Source organism: Mustela putorius, unplaced genomic scaffold (genome assembly GCF_011764305.1).
Source record: "Mustela putorius furo isolate JIRA1106 unplaced genomic scaffold, ASM1176430v1.1 tig00003898_pilon_pilon_pilon, whole genome shotgun sequence".
NCBI classification, from domain to species: Eukaryota; Metazoa; Chordata; class Mammalia; order Carnivora; family Mustelidae; genus Mustela; species Mustela putorius.
In genome coordinates this window covers 35,202,699-35,221,619 of record NW_025422047.1, presented here as the reverse complement: position 1 = coordinate 35,221,619, position 18,921 = coordinate 35,202,699, and the positions used below count along the sequence as shown (strand labels likewise).

Here is an 18,921-nt window from a genome sequence, read left to right as displayed (position 1 = left end):
CAGAAGTTAAAATTCAAACTTGCAGAAACAAGAAAAACACTGAAGAAAACAACCTGAAATCATAAAGAAATTTGTGATGGATATGGTGGTAGTCTCTTAAGCTCCCCAGCTCAGCAAGCAAAGGGGTACCAAACAGGGTGGTTAATCATCAGTAGGGTTTTCCAGAGAAATAGAACCAATAGAATGGATATCTACACACACACACACACACACACACACACACATACATTATAAAAAATTGAACGAGGGGCACCTGGGTGGCTCAGTGGGTTAAAGCCTCTGTCTTCGGCTCAGGTCATGATCCCAGGGTCCTGGGATCAACACCCTCTCCCACCCCCCCCACCCCCGCATTGGGCTCTCTGCTCAGCAGGGAGCCTGCTTCCCTTCCTCTCTCTCTGCCTGCCTCTCTGCCTAGCTGTGATCTCTGTCTATCAAATAAATAAGTAAAAATATTTAAAAAAAAAAACTGAATGAAAAGTCCCAAGATGGGCAGTTGGCAAGCTGGAGATCCAAAAGAGCCAATGGTGTAGTTCCAGTTCAAGTTTGTAAGTTAGAGATCCAGGAGACCCAGAGGGTTAAGTTTCAGCCCCCAAACCAGCAAGCTCTGAACTCAAAAGCCAATAATTCAGTTCAAGTCCAAAAGCTGAAAAAAAAACAACCATATCCCAGTTCAGAGCAGTCAGGCCAGAAGGGCAGCCTTTATGTTCTATTCAAGTCATCAACTAATTGGATGAGGGCTACCCACAATCTGCTCTACTCAGTCCAATGTTAAATTGGAAATGTTAATTCAAATGTTAAATCTCCTCCAAAAATACCCTCACAGACATACCCAGAATAATGTTCAACCAAATATCTGGGCACTTGTGGCTCAGTCAAGCTGAAACATAAAACTTACCATCACATAATCCAAAAAGCAGAGGATGAACTTGAATACTTATTTAATATCTAGATTTTTATTGTTGTGCAAATGAAAAGCATTTCATTCATCACCCATCCTAGTGTTTTTTGAGGTCCAAAAACCCCACAAAAAAACAAAAGCTTTGATAAATAAGTAAAAAGCTTGTAAAACCATCATTTGTACAGTGTCGCTTAAAAACAAATTTTTCAGAGAAAAAAAAGGGTATATAAGTGAACTCCTGTAAAGCATACTCCTTTCTTGATACACATCCAAATGAATAAAGAGGAAAATGTCATTTTTTATTAAGAAAATTGTCACTTATTTTGACTTTTTTTTTTTTTTTTTTTTTTTGACAGAGATCACAAGCAGGCAGAGAGGCAGGCAGAGAGAGAGAGAAGTAGGCTCCCCACTGGCGAAGAGCCCGACGTGGGGCTCGATCCCAGGATCCTGAGATCATGACCCGAGCTGAAGGCAGTGGCTTAACCCACTGAGCCACCCAGGCGCCCCTGACTTTTTTTTTTTTTTTAAGCCCATCTCAGGGATGCCTGGGTGGCTCAGTTGGTTAGATGACTGCCTTCAGCTCAGGTCATGATCCCGGAGTCCTGAGATCGAGTCCTGTATCGGGCTCCCAGCTCCACGGGGAGTCTGCTTCTCTCTCTGCCCTTCTCCTCACTCATGCTCTCTCTCCCTGTCTCTCTCTCAAATAAATAAATAAATAAATAAAATCTTAAAAAATAAAATAAAATTAAATTAAATTAAAAGCCCATCTCATATTACAAGCTCTAAATTAGACCCGTAAAAGATGTTTCACATCAAAATTTTAAAAGGTGTCAGGAGCTAACAACAAATCCCTATTTTCTTGGCACAGTTAACTATTTCAGGTAACAAGTAAAAGAAATTCAGAAAGGCCCTATAAATATCCCTCCAGTTGGAAGGCATGTGTGCTGAAGGCATAAGCAGAGTACAAGGACAAGAAATTCTTTCAGAACATATTTGATAATGGCGGTTCTAGAAATTTCATATAGGAAATGGCACTCTACTTGGAAGAAGATGGGGGATTTGCTTGAAATTATGTTTGTAGAAGATGCACAGTTTTTATTTAGATCACACGTTCATTAGAGTGTCTAGAGAGTTTATGAAAATAAAGGTGTCTCCTGAGACACCTTTTGGCACCCCTGCTGTCATCTGTTTACAGATTTCAAAGAAGGCAGGCCAGAAAGATGAACCCATTGACTGAGCAAGGACTTCTCTCTTAAATTTTTTAATGAAAATTTTGAAACAAACACAAAAGCATATGAATTCATGTATAGAAGCTTCATGTATTCATCACTCTTACCAGCTTTTTGCAATCTTATTATCTCTTTCCCCCACTCACACTGGCTTTTTTGGGGAGGGCTAGCTATTAAAGTAAATCCTAAATATCATGTAATCTCACCCATAAATAACTTTGGTGATAGTAACAGATAAAGACATAACTACAATGGCATCATCACATTTAACAAGTTTAACCCTTTAACACATATTCCTTAACATTTTCTAATACTTAGACTGTATAATTTTTCTCAGTTGTTGCCAAAAAAAAAAAAAAAAAAAAAACCCTTTTACAGTTGGTTTGTTTGAACAAGATTCAAAAAGATCCACATTCAGTTGATATTTATTTATCTTGTAAGTGTAAAATAGCTCCCTTTCCCTCCTCCTCTTTTAGAAAACGCAGGGTAAAGAATTCTTTCCCTTTATTCATCAATTCTCAGGGGCGCCTGGGTGTCTCAGTGGGTTGAGGCCTCTGCCTTTGGCTCCGGGCGTGGTCTCGGGGTCCTGGGATTGGGCCCTGCATTGGGCTCTCTGCTCCATGGGGAGCCTGCTTCTTCCCTTCCCTCTCTCTGCCTGCCTCTCTGCCTACTTGTGATCTCTGTCCAAACAAACAAACAAACAAAAAACCCACTTCACAAAACTCAGTATTGGTAAGGATGTGGAGAGAGAAGTACTTTTTTTTTTTTTTAAAGATTTTATTTATGTATCTGACAGACAGAGATCACAAGCAGGCAGAGAGGCAGATAGAGAGAGAGGGGCAGGCTCCCTGCTAAGCAGAGAGCCAGATGTGGGGCTCAATCCCAGGGCCCTGAGATCATGACCTGAGCTAAAGGCAGAGGTACCCACGAGCCACCCAGGTGCCCCAAGAGAAGTACTCTAATATATAGTTGGTAGAAGTATAAATTTGTATAATTTTCCAATATGCTTCATATGTTTCATTGACCCACCAATTTTACATGTGTAAATTTATTTAAGGCCAGTTTCAAAAATGCCTCAGAATAAGTGAAGCTCAGGGCGCCTGGGTGGCTCAGTGGTTAAGCCGCTGCCTTCGGCTCAGGTCATGATCTCAGGGTCCTGGGATCGAGTCCCGCATCGGGCTCTCTGCTCAGCAGGGAGCCTGCTTCCTCCTCTCTATCTCTCTCTGCCTGCCTCTCTGCCTACTTGTGATTTCTCTCTGTCAAATAAATAAATAAAATCTTAAAAAAAAAAAAAAAAAAAAAAAAAAAAAAAAAAAAAAAAAAAAAAAAAAAAAAAAAAAAAAAAAAAAAAAAAAAGAATAAGTGAAGCTCATGTTAATTTTGGAGAAAATTTAGTTATGCACTACGATGGATTAATTTTTATCACAAAATGACAGGCAAGGTGAGAAAAGTGCCTTTTTAAAAGACATTATAAAGTGATGGACCTTAATATGCTGAAAAGACATGAGAAAACTTAATTAAAAACTTAAAAGTTGATCCCAGGTGGTGGAGGAAGGGGAATGAGGAACATACAAGGGCTTTCATTGTATTTGTCACATTTTATTTCTTAAATGGGGTGATAAGAGACGCCTGGGTGGCTCAGTGGGTTAAAGCCTCTGCCTTCGGCTCAGGTCATGATCCCAGGGTCCTGGGATCGAGTCCCGCATCGGGCTCTCTGCTCAGCGGGGAGCCTGCTTCCTCCTCTCTCTGCCTGCCTCTCTGCCTACTTGTGATCTCTCTCTGTCAAATAAATAAATAAAATCTTAAAAAAAAAATGGGGTGATAAGTTCACAGGCATTTGCTATAATTCTGCCCATTTTTTATTTTTTATTATTATTTTTTAAAAGATTTTATTTGACAGACAGAGATCACAAGTAGGCAGAGAGGCAGGAAGAGAGAGAGGAGGAAGCAAGCTCCCTGCTGAGCAGAGAGCCTGATGAGGGGCTCGATCCCAGGACCCTGGAATCCATGACCTGAGCCGAAGGCAGGTCAAGGGCTTTAACCCACTGAGCCACTCAGGCGCCCCAGCCTATGTTTTTAAAATTATTATTATTTTTTTAAGTAATTGCTAACCCTAACATGGGACTCAATCTCATGACCTCAAGATCCAGAGTTGCATGCTCTACCTACTACGCCAGCCAGGTGCCCTTTGGCTATTTTTAAAAAATATTAGCAGCATCATTACAAAGTAAAAAATATCTTAACTGGATGAGAGACAGTGATTCAGTGAATTGTTTGGATAAAATTACATAATGTACTGATTTACTCAATTATTTATTTGTTTACCGTGTTTAAATAGATGGTATCTGAGAAGACATGTTTATTTTTAAATTGAAGACATTTTTAACTATATATGAAACGTTTCGGAACTTGAAGTCAAACAGAAAAAAATGTATAGCTGTAGCTATACAGAAACCTACTACAATAAAAACTTCAGGAGTAGTAGGTGTAAATGCAGGTGCTGTGCATTTGTTACACAAATATATCCAGCCTGAATGACATTCTCCAGGAATACCTCTCACCATAAGTAAGAATACACATATATCATTTGAGTGCCTTTATTTGGATTTTTAAATTTTTAAAAAAATTTTTAAAGATTTATTTGAGGGGCGCCTGGGTGGCTCAGTGGGTTAAGCCTCTGCCTTCGCCTCAGGTCATGATCTCAGGGTCCTGGGATCGAGCCCTGCGTGGGGAAAAAAAAAATCTCTGCTCAGCAGGGGGCCTGCTTCCTCCTCTCTCTCTGCCTGCTTCTCTGCCTACTTGTGATCTCTGTCTGTAAAATGAATAAATAAAATCTTTTTTTTTTAAAGATTTTATTTATTTATCAGAGAGAGAGAGGGGAGAGAGCGAGCACAGGCAGACAGAATGGCAGGCAGAGGCAGAGGGAGAAGCAGGCTCCCCGCCGAGCAAGGCGCCTGATGTGGGACTTGATACCAGGACGCTGGGATCATGACCTGAGCCAAAGGCAGCTGCTTAACCAACTGAGCCACCCAGGCGTCCCGAATAAATAAAATCTTAAAAAAAAAAAAAGATTTATTTGAGAAAGAGAATGCACTTGCATGTGAGTGGGGAGAGGAAGAGGGAGAATCTCAAAAAGACTTCCCACTGAATACAGAGCCCATAGGGCTCAATCCCATGACCCCAAGATCAGGACCTGAGCCAACCTAAAACCAAGAGTTGGACACTCACGGACTGAGCCACCCGAGTGCCTCTAATTGGATTTTTAAATGACAGATTATTTGTGTTTGCACATGTGCACCATATATGTGCATATGTATGTATATATAAACAAAATTTAAAAAAAACAGTAGTTACCTGTCTTGAAGACCTGAAACATTAAGTTGTTTCACCGAAGGGGTAAACATAGGATTCCAAGACATGAATAAAATAGTATATTTATCTGAAGAAATTATCCGGAATTGAGATACATAAAGATGTAAGATAGATTCAAAGATACTGAGGCAAGACTGATATCTAGGGGCACCTGGGTGGCTCAGATGGTTAAGTGTCTGCCTTTGGCTTAGGTCATGATCTCAGGGTCCTGGGATCAAGGCCCACATCAGGCTCCCCACTCACCAGGAAGCCTGCTCCTCCATTTTCCCTGCCTGCCTCTGCCTACTTGTAATCTCTGTCAAATAAATAAAATCTTTTAAAAAAAAGAAAAATAAAGACTGATAACCTAACGCGTTTAAGCTGAAAACAAAGAGAAAAGACAGAATCACAGAGGCGTACCTAAAGAGATACTGGAGGGAGTGCCTGGGTGGCTCAGTCATTAAGCATCTGCCTTGGGCTAGGGTCATGATCTCAGGGTCCGGGAATCCAGCCCCAGGCCCAGCTCTCTGCTCAGCACAAGCCTGCTTCTCCCTCTCCCACCCTCCTTGCTTGTGTTCCCTCTCTCACTCTGTCAAATAAATAAATCTTAAAAAAAAAAAAAAAGATACTGGTTAAGAATGTAACTCCATCGGGGCAGAGATTTTGTTTTTTGTTTGTTTGTTTTTAATACTGCATTGCTAAACCTAGATGATAGCCTGTTACACAGTAAATGGCTAATAAATATTTGTTGAAAAAAATCTGTTGAATTATATTGATTTCTATTTCTACTAATATGGAAAGATAGTCACCTAGGTTAACCATCCCACTGAAAACATTCAAAGTGGCTGGGTAAAATATAAAAAGAAAATCTTTAAAGCATTTATGAAAGCACAGGAAAACTATTGTCAAATGAGATGTAGATGATGAGTTCTTCCAGGGACAAATACCAAATACCAAAGTACTCAAAGAACTATCTGAGAAATGAACCAAAGGAAAATAAATGAGATCCAGAAAAATATCCCACAGGAGAAATAAGCATTTTATGCATGATAAAGTTGATGGTGTGGATTGTTGGATCAGAAGAGGAAGAAGCCACAGACATAGCACTTTCCATTTTAACTTAAAAATCAGGTGGCTTATATACATATACCATAAGAAATGTATACATATGTTCATCGAAACATGTGAACAAGTATATTGGTAGTAGCAGTGTTCATACTGGGGCTTCAAACTGTGTGGGAACCACACAAATGCCCATCAACAACAGAATGGATAAATAAATTGTGAAATATGCACACAATGGAGTAATACACAACAAAAAAACATAGTTACAAACCACAAAATTAACAAACCTCACAAATCTAGTGTGGAACAAATATAAAAGAACCCATTTATATAAAACACGAAACAAACAATAACAATTATCCTGATTCCTAACAAAATGCCATGTTCATAGATTGGAAGACTCAATGGGGTCAATCCCAAATTAATCTGTAGATTCAAAGCAATTCAAATAAAAATCCCAACTTCTTTTGTGTGTGTTCCAAGGCTGACTTTCAAACTTATATCAAAATGAAGATAGGCAAGAGTAGTCAGGAGAGTCAAGTAAAGCAAGGTGGGAGAAATCTCTTCTACCTGATATTAAGACTTAATATGAAGCTAAGGTATTAAGACAGTGGTATCAACTCAGGCATAGAACAGACCAGTGGAACATAGAGCTTAGAAAGAGAACCATGAATATATGGATACCAGATAGAAAAAAAAATGATGGTACTGCAGAATAATGTGGAAGGCACAAACTTTTCAATAAAGTTGGGCAATCAGACATTCATCTGGAAAAAAGAAATGAGACTTAACCCCCAATTTGTACCATAACACAAAAACCAATTCCAGGAAAATAATAAAGTTATTTGTGGAAAGTAAGATAATAATGTTCCTCAAAGATAAAATAGGAGACTATCTTCTTGATCTTGAAATGGGGAGAGGCATTTTATATAAGACACATGAAGTATTAACCATAAAAATGTATGGATAAACTGAACATTATAATCAAGAAATCTTCTTAATCAAAAATACCATTTAAAAAGTGAAAAACCAAGCAACTAAGTAAAAGACATTTGCAGTTCATACATTCAACAGACTCATTTCCAGAATACAGAACTCTTAAAATCAAGAAGACAGTTCCCAGAGGATACCTAAAGGTTTTTTTTTGTTTTTTTTTTTTTTTAAGATTTTATTTGTTTATTTGACAGACAGAGATCACAAGCAGACAGAGAGGCAGGCAGAGAGAGAGAGAGAGAGAGAGAGAGAAGCAGGCTCCCGGCTGAGCAGAGAGCCCAATGCGGGACTCGATCCCAGGACCCCGAGATCATGACCTGAGCCGAAGGCAGTGCCACTGAGCCACCTAGGCGCCCAAGGTTTTTTTTTTTTAAATGGAAAACAATAGCCATCTAGAAAATACACATACAAAAATACAAAACTTATGACCTAGCATTTACACTCTTAATTATATTGTCTATCCATGCATATGTTTGCCAAAAGACATGACTGTTCTATAACAGAATTATTTTTAGGACCCTAAAATTGAAAACAATCTTGATATCCCATACGGGTGATTGGTATCTACAGTGACATACAAAAATGACTCAGAAACATGTGAGCAAAAGAAGTTAAAATACAAAATACATTATGATTTGTTATGTAGAGTAAAAAATAGGAGATGAAAAAATAAACTATGGTTAGGATGCATGAATCACTTTCAAAATCATGAAGGAAATCAGGTAAGTTACTACCATAAAGTCCAGATAGTGTTTTAGAAAATAAACTGAGATATGTTAAAATTGTGAAATTTGAACAAACATTGAATTGGATCTGGGCAGCACTAAACTGTTAGGAGCTAGGGGAGAGGCTCTTATATTCAAAGATACTATACTTAAACCAAGGAAATTATTTGATTGGATATAGCTGAAGGAATTCCATTATCTGTGAAGCCAAGTTGGCAGGCTGGGATTGGTTGTCCCCAGATTTTTCAGTTAGAGGACTTTACTCTGGTTTAGGTTTTAGTTTGCTTAAGTAGGCTGCCACCAATTAGAGGTTCCTTGTTTTATTTAAAAATTATCTCTGAGGGTAGAAAAGGGAGGGTGAAATCATTGGAAGGGGTTTTTGGGTCCTGGCAATGTTCAGTAATCACCCTTCACCTGGGTGATTCCACAGGTGTTAGCATTCTGACAATTCATGGAGTTGTATATAGTAATGTGTATACTTGTGTTTTTCAAAATAAAATAGCAATCTACTTATCTATGTATGAGTTAGTTACCTAGGAATACATTTAGTGAATGATGTATAAGACCTTTATGGGAAAGTCATTAAATGAAACCCGAATAATGGAGATATTCATGTTCATAGTTTGGGTCACTCCTGACCCACTCCTCTATGCCCAAATCTGTTCCTTCTCATCTCAGCTAATGGCAATTCATTTCTAGTTGTTCAAGTAAAATCTTTGCTCATTCTGACTTCTCACACCACATAGTCCACTAGCATATCCCTTGGGAGCAATCTTCAAAATATATCCAAAACCTGATCACTTCTACCACTTAACCATCTTGGCTTAAGTCACTATATTTAGCCTAATTATTGCAGATAATCTCTTGCTTTTTCGTTCCTGCTCTTGGCCTCATTTCCTTTTCTCAACACAGCAGTCAGAGCAACTGTTTAATTATACTATCATTTCACCGATCTGTTCAAAACCTCCGACTCTCCAAAGATAAAAGCTAAGGGACTTGGGGCACCTGGGTGGCTCAGTGGGTTAAAGCCTCTGCCTTTGGCTCGGGTAGTGATCCCAGGGTCCTTGGATCAACCTCCACATCGGGGTCTCTGCGTGGCAGGGAGCCTGCTTCCTCCCCTCTCTCTGCCTGCCTCTCTACCTACTTGTGATCTCTGTCAAATAAATAAAATCTTAAAAAAAAAAAATAGCTAAGGGACTTAAAATAGCCTGTAATGCCCAATATAAGCTGGACTGCCAATTACCCCTCTGAAATACTTTTAAACTTTTAATGCTTTTCTCCCTGGTTACTCAGCTTCAGCTACAATGGCTTCTGGCTGCATCTCAGTTCATTGTTTCAAACAAGCATAGCTGGATGTGCTGGAAGAGGAAACTAAAGTTGCAAAAACAAGCAATTGAATCACAAAAGCCCCCCTAAGGACCTGTCATAGTTTCGTCATAACATTGTCTATAATGCACAAGGCTCTATTCTAGGTATTTGAAATAGAGCAATAGGTTAAAAATAATTTTCAAATCCTGCTCTCATGGAGCTTCCATTCAAGTGGAAAGTAGACAATAAACCAAAGTATGGGAACTATACAGTAGCATGGTAAATGCTATGAAAATAAGCCAAGTGGACAGTGAAGACAAGTGTTTATTAGGAAATCAAGGAGTACTCAGATGACCAGAGAAGTGGTTGTAGGTATTTGAGTATTATTTTTGGGAAAAGACCATGCTAGGGAGCATAAAGAAAAGTGTAGCGAACTTTCAGATTCCTCAAGTTCATTCTTATCAAATTGTAGTCTTCCCCCATTGACTTACTAGCAGGAAGATCCAACCATATAAATAGTAAACATGTCTTCTGGGCCAGTAGAACAGAATAGAGAGCTTAGAAAGAGAACCATGAATATATGGATACGACAGAAGAAAATGATGGTACTGCAGAATAATGTGGAAGGCACAAACTTTTCAATAATTAAAGTTGGGCAATCAGACATTCATCCGGAAAAAAGAAATGAGACTTAACCCCCAATTTGCACCATAACACAAAACCGATTCCAGGAAAATAATAGTTATTTGTGGAAAGTAATAAAGTTCCTCAAAGATAAAATAGGAGACTACCTTCTTGATCTTGAAATGGGGAGAGGCATTTTAATGGCATTACGTGAAGGGAAACTGAGTGAAAAAAAAAAAAAAGAAGGGAAACTGGGTGACTTTCACTCAAGGATTTCAAGGTTTGTTTTTTTAAATTCACGTTAAGTAATTGAACCCTTAAACATTTAATGACTTCTTTTGACAGCATTGGCTCATATTACACACCATAAAATCAGTAGCTTTACTTTTAAATTTGTAGTTTATAAACTCAATTTATTACTTTGCTTAGCCTAATTACTATAGTATACGTGTATAACCAACAGAGTTCTAGACCTAGTGCATGCATGAGCCCTAGAACGGAGGTACAACTCATTTAAGATCAGTCTTCCAATTTGTGTGGTTGTGTAAACCTTGGAATTTTAGAGTAAGAAAGATGTTTCCTAAATAGTTCCTTAGATGTCTCCAAACTTAATTTCAGTCCTTAGTCTCTAGCCCGACCCATCTTCAGGCTCTACATTTTCCACAAACACTGATCTGTAACATCTAGTGGGAAGACCCCTGTATCTGAAAAAGATACAGAAAAACCCTGGGAAATGGTCATTACTTCTACATTCTAGCATTCTTTATATTTCTGTAAGAAACCAATTCAATTACATGCTTCTCTGAAAACAAATTCCATTTAATTTCACTTCTAAGTTCAAAGCATTAGTTGGAAACCAGAAAAAAAAAAAAGAAAAAAAAAAGAGGGAAAAACCCGACCCCGTCTTTTAAAGTCTTCCAGTTTGTAAGTGCATACCACTAGTTAAAAAACTTAAAATAGAAATCTATATAGATTTTAAAATTGCTCTTCATATTCCAAAGATTTTTTTTCCTCATGCTTTTATAGCCCCAATCTCACAATTGGGCTTAAAATCAAACTTATTTCTATAAGCATGACCAATTGTCCAAATTTTCCAGGTAAAAATTAGTTAATAAAACTTAATATTGTTCAAAGGATCTTAACACATACAATTATTTTAAAGTCCTTGAATACAGATTTTAGGAACCAAGTTATGTTCAAGGTCATCCCTTTTAAGTTTTTAACCAACCTTTCCCCCATCATGTTTCACAGTATAAAATCTATACTGCATGCTGGAGATCATAAACCCCTGGATAAAGGGACTCCTAGAAGAAAATGGCCCAGGAATGCAGGCAGATAGCTCTGCAATTTGCAAAGTTCTACTCATTTACTCTTTAAAGGATTTTTTAAAGAATATTTTAACATGTTCTTTTGTATTTTTTAGTGCTGGAAATGCTACTGACATTTTCACTGTCACCATGTACTTGTTAAGGGGAGAAATAAACCGTCAAGCCTAAGGCTAGTCAATGTTGTGTACTCAGAGGCCATTTGCAATTAAAGTGCTCTCTTGTAATAAAAGCATCAAAAAGTTAATACAAGTACTAGTCTTAAGCAGTCACACATCTAAGCCACATTTATTTGCACATGTATAGTAATGGCAACAGATAGTCCAAATTCATACAAATTTATAAAACAACAAAGTTAATAATCACTTGGTACACTTGTGTGTTATCTTGCTTACAGATTCAAGTGTAGATGAACTTCCTTCATTCTGTAAACTTTCATACAATACTTAACAAAAAACTCTTGAAAACATATTGGCATGTTTCAGTTAGAGCCAACACAAAAGTTAAGACAAGACCACAAACTCAACCAAGTTTAGAGTATACTTTTCTACCTCCCTCCCCTAGAAAGTGATTATTTTCAATAGATGTATATGCTGTATCACACAAGTAGCCATGGAGACAAAAGAATGATGCTCCCATAATCATGAAGAAAATGCCAACCAAATTATACTGTTTTATCTACCAATAATGATTTATATAGGAGAAACAGGGGGGATGCTTAAAGTAACAAGGGAAATTAGAAAAAAATAGTGAAAGATTTTGAGAACTATGTTCCCCCTGAAAGCTGCAAAGATCTGACTATGACAACTCAAAATAATCACGTAAGGCAAATAAAAATGAAAAAAACCTTCAAAGACATTCTAATCACGTTCAGTATCTAGTGATAAAAGCTGAAAATGATATCAAGAGAGTATTTATTATACAAGTGTCAACGAGGACATTCCAAAACTAATGAAAGAAATGCACATTTATTTCTACAAAAGCAATGTATGATACAGAATCAGAAGGGAACAGACTTAAAGATTTACCTATTAAAATATACAGATTCTTACTGAAGAGTATAGGATATTTAAAAAAGATGACAAGGGATGTTAATCTTTTTTTATTATTATTATTTTTACATATTTTGGAACCTCACATAATTTTGATAAATAACTCTTACAAAATTATGCAAAAAGTACAAGAATGTCTGGTAAACAAACAGTCTGTATTTTCCAAAAAGATTTTTTACAACATGCAATTCTTAAGGCAGCATCCTCCTTACAAGGAAAGGTAATCCTTTTACTCATCAAGAAATCTTCTGCTGCAAAGAATAGGCTAAGAAAGCCTGGCTTCTTCCATTAACGCCTTTTGTCTTTCCTGTCTGATTTTCGGTCTCTTTCACTTCTTGAAGATCTTTTGCCTGATCGACTACTCTCTGATATAGACCTCTTTCTGTCGGACCGGGAATTCTTATCCTTTGATCCTTTTGTATCTCTACTACTACCACCTTTTGAAGATTTGTGACTTCTTTCTAGTCCTGATGTATCCCTTCGCTTCCGATCCACACTCCTTCTGTGCTTTCTATCTCTATTATGTCCCCGGCCCCTACTCCGACTTCTACTCTCACTGCTACTAGTGGTGCTGCTGCTACTGTCTCTGCTGCTGCTACCACTGGTGCTGGAGCTGCTACTGGAACTACTGCGACTACTACTGCTGCCACTGCTGGAACTGCTTCCACTGCTGCTACTAGTGGAACTACTACTAGAACTACTACTGCTACTGCTGCGACTTCTACTCTTGCTGGTTTTATTTCTAGCTCGCCCTCTACTTCTGCTCCTAGTTTTGGTTTTGGTTTTGCTCTCTGAATGTACTGTTAAGACTGGCTCTACTGTCACCTCAGTGAGTTTTACAGATTCCACAGGAAATTCCTTCCTCTCAGGTAGTAAATGCCCTTGCTCCTGAAAAACCTGAATTGATGGCTGTAAAACAGCTAATGGCAAAGTCTCAGGTTGAGAGAGAGGCTGGGCTTGGAGGAGTGCTTGGGGCTGGGGCTGGGATGGGGGCTGGGGCTGGGACGGGGGCTGGAGCTGGGGCTGGGGCTGGGACGGTGGCTGTGGCTCAGGCTGCGGCTGCGGCTCAGGCTGAAGCTGAGGCTCAGGCTGAGACTGAGGCAGGGGCTGGAGGTGAGCCACAGGCTCAGGCTGGGGCTCAGATTCTTTCTCTTCTTTTTCCTCAGGCTCATTTTCCATTTCTAGAGCACTGGCATTCTCTTTCACGGGAGAAAGAGATTTACATTCTTTATCTGGCTCAACTTCAAATTCCATCTCTGGCTCCAGTTCTTTGCTAGTTTCGTTTTCTGAAGGTTCTACACTTTCCACTTGATTGGTTTCCATTACCTCCTGCTCAGCAATTACATTTTTGACACTCTCGACCATCTCTAGCACATCCATAACTTCTTCCGGTTGACTATCCTGCTGCTTCTCACTTTCCCTTACCTCGGTTTCCTCCTCCATCTTGACCTCCATTTCCTGTTTTTGTTCCTCCTCCTCCTGTTCTTTCTCTGCATCACTATGAACTATACCTATTTCCTTTTCCTCTTCCTCTCCTGCTTCCTCTATTTCTACGTCATTGTGCTGATTACCTGTCTCCTCCAACTCTTCCTCTCGCTGAGCCACCTTACCCTCTTCTTGTTCCGCCTTCTGTTCTTCATTACGCACCACCTGATGCTCTTTTTCCTTCATTGATTGTCTTCTAGGCCTAGCCTCCATTTTATTTATTTGTTCTGCAAATTCGATGCGTCTACCTTCAAATAAAGCTGAAGGATAAAAATTCACATGTGTAAATAAAACATTCAAACTCACAATTTGACACTTAAGTACAAACTGTTATCAAGCTTTATCTAAATGTCTTTTTGTAAAGAGACACAAGACTGATTATGGCAAGCAATTACAAACTGAAATGACCAAGCAAAGTTCCCCTGGAAACCTATATACTAAGATATAAGTAGCAAATAACTACACCACATTAACTGATGGGAAAAAAGGACAATTTTTTGCTTTTCTACTTCATGCTGGAAGCAGTGTCTACCTTTCCATGTGCACTCCTTCTATGGATTACACCAATGTTCACTTTTTTCTTGCTTAATCAGCATTTATGTCTGGCTATAAAGAAGTCATTCTACCGAAATGCTTAAGAAATACACATGCATTAAGCACTATCTACAACATGGTAAGTTTCAGGTTAAATTCCATCATAAATCAAATGCTCCTGCACTCGAAACTCATTAGCATCTTAGATTATCTTTTTAAAAAATCAACTGCTGAAACCCTATTACAGGACACAAATGTTTATGTGTGGGTGTATTACCTTACCCATTTAGAAAATTTCACTGGAACTCTTTATGTACACTTACCATTCATTTTTCTCTGTGACTCTTCTATTAATTTTTGGGTAGCTGGACACATTCTTCCAGGAATATAGAACAAATGGGGCTTTGTCTTAGTTCTTATATATTTAATTATCTTGGCATTATGTTCATTCCATTCTTCTTGCTAAAGAAAAGGTAAAAGGTCAGGTTTTCGTTAACATGAAGGATTACCAATCTTAGAATTCCAATTCCAAACTACTACTCACCAGCTGCGCAAGCTCAACCTTCTGTTCTAAAAGCCGCAGTTCTGTCTGTTTAGCACGTCTTTCTTCAAACAGTTCTCTCCTCTCATTTTCAACTTGCTTTCTTTCTTCTTCTGCCTGCACTTCAAGTTTTTGTTCAATTTCCTGGCGCCTCTTTTGCTGAAGATAAACAATTATCTTTGAAAACTTACCACACTTCCTGATTATGTGAAACGCTGCAATTTTACTAAGTTATCTTTATATGCTTCATATTTGCAATTCAGGATACCAGCTAATTCAAACTTAGTACTTAGCATTTGAGGCTAATCCCAATTTCTCTTTGAGGAAACAGGGACTATGTAAAAACCTAAATATCAAGGACATTAACCATATTATCAATAACCATTCCATTTAAATTAACTGTTAGGCAACATTCTTTCATAAAACCTAAAAAAGAAGAGCAATGTCTTTTTAAATTATCTTCACAGTTACTCTTCCTTCCAAATCAGATAATGTGACAGAAGTGACATCCTATCTTCACACATTATTCTTTGAAGACTTTTATATTCCTTAGGAAAGTTAACATACAAAAGCTTTAATAAAACTTTATTAATCTATAACTGAATTGTTATCTCCCTTTCTACCATAGTTCTCCTTTGAGAAGCAGTGACTTGATATCGAACACCAAGAACACAATATTATAGCTTTTATAAAAAAAAAAACCCTCTAGAAAGATTGCAGTTGAATGAACTGTGGAAGGCAGGGAAATGTTTAGGCTTTTGCTTCCAGAGTGCCAATTATTGTCTCTGAGTGTATAAATAATTAAAAATTATAATCACTGAACTAGTTACAATGCTGACCAAGTTTGAAAGAAAGCACTCTGAGGCCTAAAGAAATGAAGAGTCTTGTCCAAAACCACAAAATGAGATCGCTGTAGAGCTGAGATCAGAACCCAGGTTCTCCTGAGTCACAGATCAAGGCTCTTTGCACTGAAAGAGAAGTTCACGCAGTTACTTCACAGGACTCAAAAGAGACCAGTTAAAAATATAACAACTTCAGAAAATTTTATAAGTTTTTTCCTTGGCTTTAATTTAGGCCTACAATTCAGTTTTGAGATTTTCTTTGACTCTTCTCAAAAATATTTAACGAACTCCTTTTGAATACTTAAACAATCAAAGGAAAACTATATAAATACCCTTTCAGTAGCAACAGTGGATTCTTGTTTAAATTTCTGCAAAGTACCCATCAATAAGCCAAATATTCGTCGGTTCCTAAAGAAGACAAAGAGAAAATTCAATTTCAGTAGGTTGCACTTCATCTCAGCCCGCCACTTCCTTCAAGAAACATACTACAAACACCTGAACAATTCTTAAATATAAATATTCCTAAAACTGCATGATTTGACAGGAAATTTTCCTCATTAAAAAAGAACTAAAGACAGGGTGCCTGGGTGGCTCAGTGGGTTAAGCCTCTGCCTTTGGCTCGGGTCATGATCTCGGAGCCCTGGGAACGAGCCCCGCATCAGGTTCTCTGCTCGGCGGGGAGCCTGCTTCCCTCTCTCTCTGCCTACTTGTAATCCCTCTCTTGTCAAATAAATAAATAAGATCTTAAAAAATAAAAAAAATATATATATAGAAAACTAAGAATACCTTTGCTTTCCCTTTTCATCCATATTTTGATCCTGGATAAGGTCTCTACGTGTGCGTTCTTTGGAGGTAGCTACAACTGAAGACTGCAAAGCTGGCTGCAGGAGAAAATAAATCTCAGTAATTTAACAACCATATGAAAAGGCAGCACTCTCAAATGTAGTAAAGACGAAAATACTATATTCATCCCGTAAGTAGTTCTTTTCATCTCAATTACCTTTTTAACATCATCATCCTCTGGGTCGCTTTCTTGGCGTGATTCTCTCCTTGTCCGACGCTCCCCGCCCAGCCTGACATAGGAAAAATAATTTAAAAGGCCACTGTAAAATCTGACTTAAGTACTACCAAGGACAAGTGATTACTTCTACTATGACTTATTTCCATAAGTCTCATTTCATCAGTCTCTATCCCATTTCACTCTTTCCTCTGGTAGTAAAAGGATAAAATGTGTCACCAGCGCCCAGTCCAAATACTGATCTATATTTCTCAAGCAGATTAAGTTTTTACAGTACAAGACAGGAAAGTAGACAAATATTTTCTCGATCTTATTCTTCTCATAATCTTTATTTTATTAAGATTTCTGTTACTGTTAGTGAAAACTGAGCTCTGAGGGATACAGACTTAGTTCAGTCAAATACCAAGGGAACAGACTCAAAGAAGTAGTATACTACTCAGTTCTAACATAACTCAACAAAATTTATTAAATACCTCTGTGACTACCTCAGAAAACAGAGCATACAAGTATGTCTTCAAACGTTTTCCTCCTACATACCTACTGACTGCCCCTTCAAGGTCTCTCTGTTTGGCTGGGGGTCCTCCTCCACTATCTGAGAATCCACGCCTGCAATTAAAAAAGCTCAATATAAACGAAAGTTAAGATAAATATTTACCCTTAGCAAGATAATTTCATTGAATTAAAAAAAAAAAACACCCTTCCAATCACAACAACCTCAAATGGGCATCCACTCCAAGATGCTTTTTAGCACTTTTTAAAAGATATAAAAATAAACTAAGTGTACACAAAATGGGTAATGTATTCTTCAGTCTCTAGTTTTGCATATCCATGAAGTTCCAAGATAACTACATAGGAAATTATAGCTGATCACAGTTTAAACAAAACAAACACAAACATATCTAATGTGGGCTCTACCACCGATTTTGTTTAAGCCTATAGTTAATTTAGTAAAAGTATCTACCGTCTTAGCATAAAAATTAAGTCCTAAGAAAGTCTTACCTCAGCAATAAACTACCACGTCCTCTACCTCCACCAGGACCAGAAAGGGCCAGCAATCTGGCTTGGATGGGCCTAAAAGATATTTACAAATTGTATGAAAATCATGCTTGGACTTATTTTATTTAATGTCACCAAATACTTTCACGGATGCGGTACATCATAAAGAGAAAAATAACCAGGAAAGTTCTAAAAATACGGTTTCAAATCCACGTGCCTCAAACAAGACAGGAAGTCCTATTTTAACTTCCTTGTTTTTTCAAGACCATTATCTCAGAAATTTTATTTACTTCTTGCCACTACACATTAATAGGCTTGGATCAGACCCTAATTTCATCAACTCCGAAGAAGCTGCACGTGGGAAAGATGGCAAATGCTTGGGTGAGAAGCAGCGGACAACGTCCCAGGAGGGTCTCCGGGCCAGCACCCGGTCAGGTAGCCGCCGGCTGGGTAAGGGGCTTTGTGCTGCAGTTCCGGGCCTGCAGGGCCGAGGGCGGGAATCGCAGGCCCGGCCTTCCTACAGGCCAGAAAGACATGCCGGCATAGCTAGGACCCACTTGCCTTCCTCCCGCACTCGAGCTCCGAGACCTACGTCGAGGGCGTGGAAGACTCCCCACCTCATCCGGGACGGGGTTCTACTGCCGCCCCCGGGACAGGCCCCGATGTTCTAGCCTTCTCAAGGCTAGCCGCCCTTCCCGCCCCCAATTCACCCCGGCATGACGGCTGTCTCTCGGAGCCAGCCTGTCTTATCCACCTCTTACCTCACGTCATTCGGATCCCGACCGGTGAGCTTGCGAATATTCTCATCTACGTTCTTTAGGCTCTCTTTGGCCTTTTCTAGCTGCTCCTGCAAAGTTCTCACCGCGACCGCCATCTTCTCTCTGCAGCAGGCTTCGAGACTGCTCTACAGGCCGCGCCTGGCTCTGTCGCGCCGC

At 38.7% G+C, this 18,921-nt stretch overlaps 1 protein-coding gene across 1 annotated transcript; it reads right to left on the bottom strand.

Annotated features, from left to right (window-relative positions):
- Window positions 1–11,779: 11,779 nt before the first annotated feature.
- PNN (pinin, desmosome associated protein) lies at window positions 11,780–18,921 on the bottom strand. The gene is made up of 9 exons (XM_004773301.3): window positions 18,748–18,921; window positions 17,990–18,061; window positions 17,528–17,596; window positions 16,973–17,045; window positions 16,759–16,853; window positions 16,305–16,380; window positions 15,134–15,289; window positions 14,913–15,051; window positions 11,780–14,315 (listed from the first exon to the last, which is right to left on the bottom strand). Exons 1-9 carry the CDS (start codon window positions 18,858–18,860, stop codon window positions 12,859–12,861), a joined length of 2,250 nt encoding a protein of 749 aa, XP_004773358.1. The 5' UTR covers window positions 18,861–18,921; the 3' UTR covers window positions 11,780–12,858.

Bases quoted from the DNA above. Each gene is read 5' to 3' on its own strand.
- PNN (XM_004773301.3), bottom strand. From the start codon at position 18,860: ATGGCGGTCGCGGTGAGAACTTTGCAGGAGCAGCTAGAAAAGGCCAAA. The intron at 16,854-16,972 runs GTAATTGAGATG...TTTCTCCTGCAG, and splicing joins AGGATGATGATGTTAAAAAG to CCAGCTTTGCAGTCTTCAGT. The intron at 14,316-14,912 runs GTAAGTGTACAT...TTTATCCTTCAG, and splicing joins GTCACAGAGAAAAATGAATG to CTTTATTTGAAGGTAGACGC.